The following is a 9,477-nucleotide window of genomic DNA, read 5'->3' as shown; positions in this document are numbered from 1 at the left end:
GGGGGGATGCGGGGAGGATTCTGGAGGCAGGTATGAAGGTGTCATCCCCGCTGTGGGTGGGGCAAAGGCTGAGCGTGGCACCAAACTCAGCGTGTGAGTCTGGCTGAGGCCCCTCCCCTCTGCGGCCTCACTGTCCCCATCTGGATGGTGAGGGGGCTGAACGCCAGAGTCTCCAAGGACTCTTCCATCTGCCACCTGAGACCCCGTGAGCTAGACACACCCAGGCTGGAGGGGTTGGGGACACAGGGCCAAGCTATGCCTATTGGCAGCACAGAAGCATGAGGAGAACCTCACTGACCCTACCCTGCCCAATGCCAACTCCGCAGACAACGTCCACATCAGCCCCAACGGCTCCATCATCACCATCGTGGGCACCCGGCCCAGCAACCAGGGTGCTTACCGCTGCGTGGCCTCCAACGCCTACGGCGTGGCCCAGAGTGTCGTGAACCTCAGTGTGCACGGTGAGCAGCGTCGGCCCGCGGGCTCTGCCTCCCTGTTTCTAGCACTGATTCTGAGCACGCAGCCTCCAAGTTTAAACCCTGCCTCTGCCGATGCCTCCCCCTTGGGCATTCTCCCTCTCGGCCTCAGTTTCCACATCGGTGCAGCACAGTGCCCACCAGGCGGTCACTGAGACAGGGACCGTGACGGTGCACGTGACAGGCGGAGCCCTGCACGCGCATCAGCGATGCCATTCCTCTGGGCAGGGCCCCCTACTGTGTCTGTGCTCCCCGAGGGCCCCGTGCGGGTGAAAGTGGGCAAGTCCATCACCCTGGAGTGCGTCAGTGCTGGGGAGCCCCGCTCTTCGGCTCGCTGGACCCGGATTGGCGCTCCCACCAACGTGGAACAGCGGATGTATGGGGTCGTGGACAGCCACACGGTGTTGCAGGTGAGGCCCCAGAGGCCGGGGCCATTTCATCTGTGGGTCTGAGGCCCAGTCAGGGCTCATCCTTGAGCAGATGCTTGGAGGAAAGGGTCATGGTTGGGCAGGTGGGTGATGAACGGATGGAGAGAGAAAGAGAGGCGTGGCATAAGTGGTTGGTGGGTAGATTGGAAGACGGGCAGGAAGAAAAAAGGTGAAAGGAAGGAAGGAAGAATGGCTGGAAGGATGGATGGATGGGTGGGTGGGTAGGTGGGTAGATGGGCGGATGAATGGACGAAGTGGATGGGTGGGTGGATGGATAGGTGAGTAGATGGGTGGGTGGGTGGAAGGGTATGTGGGTGGGTGGGTAGACAGTTGGATGGATGGATGTGTGGTAAGTGGATGGGTGGGTAGATGGGGGCTGGGTAGGTGCGTTGATGGACGAGTGGGTGGACAGACTAGTGGGCTGGGTGCCTTGAGTGTGAGTTCTCAAGCAGCCAGTCAAACAGGAGACCTGAATGCAAAGGGAAGGGTGGACAGAAGAGGTGAAAGCAAGCCAGACCTGGGGGCTGATGCCCAGGTGCCCATCCGTGCCCACCTACCCAGCATCCTTGCTTTCTTCCAGATCTCATCAGCAAAACCATCAGATGCGGGCATCTACGTGTGCCTGGCTCAGAACGCACTGGGCACAGCACAGAAGCGCGTGGAGGTGATTGTGGACACAGGCGCTGTGGCCCCAGGGGCCCCCCAGGTCCAAGTCGAAGAAGCCGAGCTGACCATAGAGGCTGGACACACGGCCACCCTGCGCTGCTCGGCCACAGGTGTGGACGGGGGCTGGCACGCAGGGCAGGCAGAGCGGTGCCGCCCTGGGGCCTGAACGGTAGACGCGAGATCTGAAGATGGTATCGTACCCAGGGAGGGGACTTTGTTGCTGGCACCACCCAGTGATGGCTGAGGTGCCCACGTAGGGACCCCCATGAAGGGCTGAGATCCCCCAGTCGCTGCCTCACCAGCCTCATGCCCAGCTCATTCCTACGGCAGCCCAGTGACCTCTGTGGTCTTTCACTCCACTCCGCAGGCAGCCCCGCACCCACCATCCACTGGTCCAAGCTGCGCTCCCCGCTGCCCTGGCAGCACCGGCTGGAAGGTGACACACTCATCATCCCCCGCGTAGCCCAGCAGGACTCAGGCCAGTACATCTGCAATGCCACCAGTCCCGCCGGCCACGCTGAGGCCACCATCGCCCTGCACGTAGAGAGTAAGGCCCCTCCTTGGGCTATCCTCTCTGCCCTGCATGGAGGTCTGAGCCCCCAGTCGGGCTACACCCTGGACAGAACCCCGGGAGTACCGTGCAGAGGGCCCCGTGCCCCTCAGCCCCCTAGATCCTGCCCTAGTCTGAGACCCACCTCCCCTCCTGGGCCCCTTGCTTCCCTCATCCCCAGTCCTCCGCTTCACCATTCAGCTTCCCCGGTCCTTCGGCAAGTCGCCTGCATCCAACACCTGCTCCCGCCCTGCTCTGCCCCGCCCTGCCCTGCCCTGCCCTGACCTCTGTGTCCGCCCCCATCCCAGGCCCACCGTACGCCACCACAGTCCCGGAGCACGCCTCGGTGCGGGCAGGGGAGACAGTGCAGCTCCAGTGCCTGGCTCACGGGACACCCCCGCTCACCTTCCAGTGGAGCCGAGTGGGTGGCAGCCTCCCCGGGAGGGTGACCGCCAGGAACGAGATGCTGCGCTTTGAGCCTGCGGCCCCCGAGGACTCGGGCCGCTACCGTTGCCGGGTCACCAACAAGGTGGGCTCGGCAGAGGCCTTCGCCCAGGTGCTCGTGCAAGGTGAGCAGCCCGGCTCAGGCAGGGCGGAAGAGGCTCCTAGGAAAAGCGTCCCTTACACGTCAGGAGGGTGTTTTCTGGGTCCTGGGAGGGGGAGGTATCAGGGATCTCTCTCTCTCTCTTTCTCTCTCTCTCACACACACACACACACACACACACACGCACAGAACCTCATACATGTCCCCGCAGGCCCCTCTGGCTCGGTCTCGGCCACTGCCATCCCAGCAGGATCCACGCCCACCGTTCAGGTCACACCTCAGCTGGAGACCAAGAGCATAGGGGCCAGCGTCGAGTTCCACTGTGCCGTACCCCCTGACCGGGGCACTCAGCTCCGTTGGATCAAGGAAGGGGGGCAGCTGCCTCCTGGCCACAGTGTGCAGGATGGGGTGCTCCGGTGAGTCAGGGGGACAGGCCAGACGGAACTTGAGCACCCCAGCCCAAGGGGCAGAAGAGGGGCGGTTAGGATACCTGTCTTGGGGGGCTCAGCATGAAACCGTGTCCTTGGGCAAGTCACTTCCATTCTCTGATCCTGAGTGTTCTCAGCTGTACAATGGGTTATATGAGACTACATGAGATTATCCAAAGCACTCGAAAGGCCTTCACTAAACAGTGGCTCATATTTGTATCCTTATCAGCAGTACAGGGGGGCGGGAACAGGCTCCGAGGCCGGGTATAGGCACATGACCCAGATCTCAGCTCTGCTGCTCGGTAACTGTGTGATCTTGAGATCTGACCATAAGGTCTTGACCTAAAATGGGTGTGGTGACATTGGTCTGCCTGCCTGCCCTATCTCACCGCCTACCTACCTCATGCGGTTAGTGGGAGACCAGAAGCTTCCATCATGTGCTAATCTCTGATGGCTTTGAACTTCCCCGCCATCGCAAAGCATTCTTGTCAGTTGTTTTTATTCACTGATGTCTTACTATTTTTTCTTTACAGGATCCAGAACTTGGACCAGAGCTGCCAAGGGACATATATTTGCCAGGCCCATGGACCGTGGGGACAGGCCCAGGCCAGTGCCCAGCTGGTTGTCCAAGGTAGGATGGTGGCTTCAGGCCTCTTCTAAGAGCGGGAGACAGAGATGACGGGACACAGGGGCTGTGTTCCCCGGAAAGCCCCTTAAATGTCTATGAATAAAAAGAATTACTTGATTGTAACTTGCTTGTGTCCAGCATAGCACGAGGGGGCTTGACAAATACTGCAAGGGAGGGAGGAAGAAGGGAGATGGGTGGAGCGAGTGGGTGCTCAGACCCACCAAGGAAGCAGGACAGCAGACCCCCAAGTGAGTGAACCTACGAGCAGGAGCAGACGAGCGCGTGTGTTCCTGAGCGAATGCGTGAGAAAGCACATGGGGGGGCCAGGCGCCCCGGGGCTCACGTCCTTGGGCTGGCCCGCGGCAGGCTGGCCTCACTCTGCCTCTGCTCCCCTCCTCCCCAGCCCTGCCCTCTGTGCTCATCAACATCCGCACGTCCGTGCAGACCGTGGTGGTTGGCCACGCCGTGGAGTTCGAGTGCCTGGCCCTGGGCGACCCCAAGCCTCAGGTGACATGGAGCAAGGTCGGGGGGCACCTGCGGCCCGGCATTGTGCAGAGCGGCGGCATCGTCAGGATCGCCCACGTGGAGCTGGCGGACGCGGGACAGTATCGCTGCACTGCCACCAACGCCGCCGGCACCACCCAGTCCCACGTGCTGCTGCTTGTGCAAGGTGAAGGCCGGCAGGGACCACCACGGGGACAGGGGCATCGGCAAGCAGATGTGTAGTCCTCGCCCGCCAGAGCACCTGCTCTGATGACGGAGCCCCACCGCCCAGTCTGATGGCAGAGGCGACATGAACACAAAACAGACATAGGAGAGTGAGAAGGAGCCGGGGACGCAGGGCCAGCACGCATCTGCGCTGTCTTCAAAGGCAGCTCCTTTTCACCCCAGCCTCCATGACCTGCCCCCAGACTTCCCGCTGCATACTGTCCTGGTGCCGCCTCCTCGGGTCCCCAGGGGGTGGCACAACTTTCTGCCGGGGTGTGTTGAAGAGTCCCGGGCTGCGGAGTCCAACGGACCCATCGCTGAGCCCTGACTGCCCAGTTCCATGTGTGCAACCTCATCTGGGACATGGGGACGCAGCGCCTCCCTTTGGGGGCTAGTGTGAGGATGGAACGAGTCAGGACACAGGCTGGGCTCTCAAATGGTGGCCATTGTCTCCTTCCCTACTCTTAGCCTTGCCCCAGATCTCAACACCCCCAGAGGTCCGTGTACCTGCTGGTTCTGCAGCCGCCTTCCCCTGCATGGCCTCTGGCTACCCCACTCCTGACATCACCTGGAGCAAGGTAGGTGCTGGGTAGGGGTGCAGCAGGCATGCCTGAGGGGCAGGGACCAGGCCTTCACGGTCTCGGTGCCCCCGGGACCTGGACCGGGCTTGGCACAGAGTCCGTGCTCGGTGTTCAAGGGAGGGCCTGAGGCGAGACGGGAGGCAGGCCCTGCGGAGGTGCGGGCCAAGGCCAGGCTCCAGAGCGCGCGTGTGTTTGCAGCTGGATGGTGACCTGCCACCCGACAGCCGCCTGGAAAACAACATGCTGCTGCTGCCTTCCGTCCGACCCCAGGACGCAGGCACCTACGTCTGCACGGCCACTAACCGGCAGGGCAAGGTCAAAGCCTTTGCCCATCTGCAGGTGCCGGGTAAGAGGACACCTTCCAGACTCCCGCCTCGGCAGTGCGCTGCCCGCTGCCTGGGGGGCATGATTTCTAGCCGCGTTCTCTGCCCGCAGAGCGAGTGGTGCCCTACTTCACGCAGACCCCCCACTCCTTCCTGCCACTGCCCACCATCAAAGACGCCTACAGGAAGTTTGAGATCAAGATCACCTTCCGGCCCGACTCCGCCGATGGTGAGCGGGAGAGGGGCTGCCGTGGGGTGGGGATCTCCCGGAGTAACCGCCGCCACTGTCTGAGATATGGTGGCCCCCGGTCCTACCCACCTCCCTCAGCTCCCTGTCCTGGGACCCCCAGGCCTGCCATCTGGGCCCTGTCTCGTGCCTCCTCCTGTCTCTATGCCCCACTCCGCAGTACTCCCACCACTGACGGGCGCACCCACACCCAGCCTCCTGTCCCGGCTTCCGGTTCATTCTGTCCTCCTCCTTCCCTCTTTTGTCTCCGTCTCTCAGCCTTCCCTCCTCTCTCTCTCTCTCTTATTTTCTCTCTCTCTCTCCCCTCCATCTCCTACGGCTCTCTGACTTTCACTATCCAGGCCTCCTTCTCTACTCCGGTGAGTCTCTGCCTCCCTGTCCTCCTTCAGGTGGGCCCCCCAGTGTGAGTAAAGCAAATGCCGTATCTTTAGGGGCTCTGAGCCAGTCCTGTGTAGGGACATCCAGAGACAGTGAGAAGGCCCTGGCTGTGCGGGGCGTGCGGAGGGAAGGACGGGAGCCGGGGAGTGAAGGCTCCCTGGCTGTGGTCACTCACTCCCGGGGCTGGGCGGACAGGGAGCCCGTGGCTGGCGGGAGGCTCTGACACGGCTGTGCCCCTCTCCAGGGATGCTGCTGTACAACGGCCAGAAACGGATCCCGGGGAGCCCCACCAACCTGGCCAATAGGCAGCCCGACTTCATCTCCTTCGGCCTCGTGGGGGGAAGGCCCGAGTTCCGGTGAGACCCTCGCCCTCCCCATTTACAAGGGAAGGGGGCTGGGGGACTGGACTGCAGGGCTTTGGTCAGGCACACACCACCCCGGACCGAGTTGAATGAAGGAGGAAGGAGGCCGATACGGCGGTGACCCTCGGTGACCGCCTGATCTGCCGGAGCGGGCACAGTGTGTCGACCAGGCGCAGGAGGCCGCCGCGCAGACTTGCACAGACCCACGGCCAAGATGCGCAGTGATGCCGGGGCCTCTTTCCCGGGTGGGGCTCCTGCAGACCAGACTCGTTCATTCACTGGCTCAAAAACTATTTGCTGGACACCTACTCTGTGCCGGGCACTGATAGATCACGTTCTGGCCTTGGGGGGTAGATACTGCGGTTGGGGGAGAGCAGCCATAAAGGAAGAAAGCAGCAAGGTGATCTCCAGGGCCATGGAGCCAAGGGCGGTTAGCGCCCTGGGGCTGCTCTGGATAAGCTCTGGGGATGGGGGGGGCGAGGGGGGGATCTGGGGAAGGGGCAGGGATGGGGCGAGCTGGGCATGGGTGATAGGGTGGGAGGACAAGGCAGGGACAGGAACTAGATCAGATCTGCAGGAAACGGTGTCATTACCTCTCCCCAGGCTGGGCCTCCTGCCCGGCCCTTCTGACCAGCCCGTTATGCTCTCTCCCGCCCTGGCTCCACCCCGGGGAGCAGGTTTGACGCAGGCTCGGGCATGGCCACCATCCGCCACCCCACCCCGCTGGCACTGGGCCAGTTCCACACCGTGACCCTGCTGCGCAGCCTTACCCAGGGCTCCCTGATCGTGGGCAGCCTGGCCCCAGTCAACGGGACCTCTCAGGTGAGGCCCCACCAGTCCCCCACCCCGTTTCCAGCCCCCTTCCCACCTCTGCCCAGCCCCTGCCCGCCACCCCCCGCTTCTCCACTCCCCAGGGCAAGTTCCAGGGCCTGGACCTCAACGAGGAGCTCTACCTGGGTGGCTACCCTGACTACGGCGCCATCCCCAAGGCAGGGCTGAGCAGCGGCTTCGTAGGTGAGCCCCCCCCTGGCCCCCATGCCCGGCCAAGCCTTGGCTGGCTGGCTGGCTGGCAGAGCCCCTGGGAGCCTGGGCGAGCGCTGCGGGGTGCGGGATGGGGCTGGGCAGGCCTCCTGGCACCGCCCCCCCCATCGAGGCTGCTCCCGCCCCCCCGCCCCAGGCTGTGTCCGGGAGCTGCGTATCCAGGGCGAGGAAATTGTCTTCCACGACCTCAACCTTACTGCGCATGGCATCTCCCACTGCCCCACCTGCCGGGACCGGCCGTGCCAGGTAACCCCACACTGCACGCGCCGCCTCACTGCAGGGGCCGCCCCGTGGGAAGTGGGGGAGAGCCGGGGGGTTCTCTGCCTGACTTCCGGGGGCGGCTTCACAGAACGGGGGCCAGTGTCAGGATTCGGAGAGCAGCAGTTATGTGTGTGTCTGCCCGGCCGGCTTCACCGGGAGCCGCTGCGAGCACTCCCAGGCCCTGCACTGCCACCCAGGTGTGTGACCCCCCCTTCTGATCGCCGCCACCCCCGGGCGCTCGCCTCTGCCCGTAGCCTCCCCTCCATACCCACCCACCCCACTGCTGACCGTACTCACCACACTGTAAGTACTCGCCCCTCCTCCCAGATACTGACTTCCGTCCCTGCCACCCTAACACCCACTCTGCTCCCCAAGTTCTCACCCCGTCCCTGGTGCCCAGCTACTCATCCTACCCCCGTCACTGCAGCCAGGCAACCCACCCCCCCCAACACCCCAAGTACCTACCACCTTCCCATCTCTCACCAAGGCACTCAAACGGTGACCTGCCTCCCGGGTACCCAGCACCCCACACTGTTCCCCCATCACTCTTGCACTTCCCTCCCATGCTGTCCCCCGCCCAGCCTCCTTGGTGCCCCCCTACCCTGCTGTCATCCATTCCTCCTGCCCAGTCCCCTGATGCAATCCTTCCAGGCTGGCCGAGGCCCTCAGGTGGCAGTAGGTAGGGCTGAAACATCAGGACCCCACCCTCTCCCAGGCCACTTCAATGTCCTTCTCTCTGGCCCTTGTGTCCCCCAGAGGCCTGTGGGCCGGATGCCACCTGTGTGAACCGGCCTGATGGCCGAGGCTACACCTGCCGCTGCCACCTGGGCCGCTCAGGGGTGAGGTGTGAGGAAGGTGAGTGGGGCCGGGAGGGACGGGGAAAGCTGGGCGGTGACACTCTGAGACCACAAAGGGCCCTGTGGATGCTTACATGAGTCCGGAGCCAGAGGGCCTCAAAGTCACCTGGCTAAGCCTCTCCCCGGTCTGAATCTCTCCCATGACGGTCCGTGAAGGGCACCCCCCCCTTCCTGGAGACCCTTCCAGCATGGTCTGTGGTGCCCGAGGGCAGGGCCTCCTGTGCGGCTGCAGCTACGAATCAGCTGCTGCTGAGCCCCGGGGTCTGCAGCGAGCCGGGCAGGGACGCCGGTACCCCCACTGCCCCTGGCTGAGCTGTGGCTGCCGCAGGTGTGACGGTGACCACCCCCTCCATGTCGGGCACCGGCTCCTACCTGGCACTGCCCGCCCTCACCAACACACACCACGAGCTGCGCCTGGACGTTGAGTTCAAGCCGCTGGCGCCCGACGGCATCCTGGTGTTCAGCGGGGGCAAGAGCGGGCCTGTGGAAGACTTCGTGTCCCTGGCGATGGCCGGCGGCCACCTGGAGTTCCGCTACGAGTTAGGGTCAGGTGAGCACGGGACGCCAAAGGCAGATGGGCTCCAGGTGCCAAGCTCTGCGCCCCCCTGGGCTCCCTGAGGAGGGTTGGAGGAATAACTTCAGAAGTCAGACAGACCGGGGCGCCTGGGTGGCGCAGTCGTTAAAGGTCTGCCTTCGGCTCAGGGCGTGATCCCGGTGTTCTGGGATCGAGCCCCACATCAGGCTCCTCCGCTGGGGGCCTACTTCTTCCTCTCCCACTCCCCCTGCTTGTGTTCCCTCTCTCGCTGGCTGTCTCTCTGTCAAATAAATAAATAAAATCTTTAAAAAAAAAAAAAGAAGTCAGACAGACCAAAGTCCTCTGTTCGTTCACGTTCCTTCTCTGCATGTGTGACTCTAGGCAAGTCCCCTAGGCCTCTGTCAGGCTCCTCCCGGAATACCCTACTGGCTCAAGTCCCTGGGCGGGGGGGGGGGGGGGGGGGG

The 9,477-nt window shown here is 63.4% G+C and overlaps 1 protein-coding gene across 1 annotated transcript in view; it reads left to right on the top strand.

The window, feature by feature from the left end:
• The window catches only part of HSPG2 (heparan sulfate proteoglycan 2), a 99,648-nt gene that overhangs the window by 84,656 nt on the left and 5,515 nt on the right, over window positions 1-9,477 (top strand). The window contains 16 exon segments of the mRNA XM_040645922.1: window positions 1,485-1,680; window positions 1,938-2,117; window positions 2,429-2,689; window positions 2,876-3,080; window positions 3,626-3,723; window positions 4,124-4,390; window positions 4,897-5,006; window positions 5,208-5,355; window positions 5,445-5,561; window positions 6,202-6,313; window positions 6,997-7,141; window positions 7,234-7,333; window positions 7,497-7,606; window positions 7,710-7,818; window positions 8,378-8,476; window positions 8,807-9,028. Of these exon segments, the coding sequence (XP_040501856.1) occupies window positions 1,485-1,680; window positions 1,938-2,117; window positions 2,429-2,689; window positions 2,876-3,080; window positions 3,626-3,723; window positions 4,124-4,390; window positions 4,897-5,006; window positions 5,208-5,355; window positions 5,445-5,561; window positions 6,202-6,313; window positions 6,997-7,141; window positions 7,234-7,333; window positions 7,497-7,606; window positions 7,710-7,818; window positions 8,378-8,476; window positions 8,807-9,028 (2,479 nt within the window).

The sequence above is a fragment of the Ursus maritimus genome, unplaced genomic scaffold (genome assembly GCF_017311325.1).
Source record: "Ursus maritimus isolate PB19 unplaced genomic scaffold, ASM1731132v1 scaffold_32, whole genome shotgun sequence".
In the NCBI taxonomy this organism is placed as follows: domain Eukaryota; kingdom Metazoa; phylum Chordata; class Mammalia; order Carnivora; family Ursidae; genus Ursus; species Ursus maritimus.
Note: the sequence above shows the minus strand (reverse complement) of the source record. Positions and strands in the feature narration are given on the sequence as shown.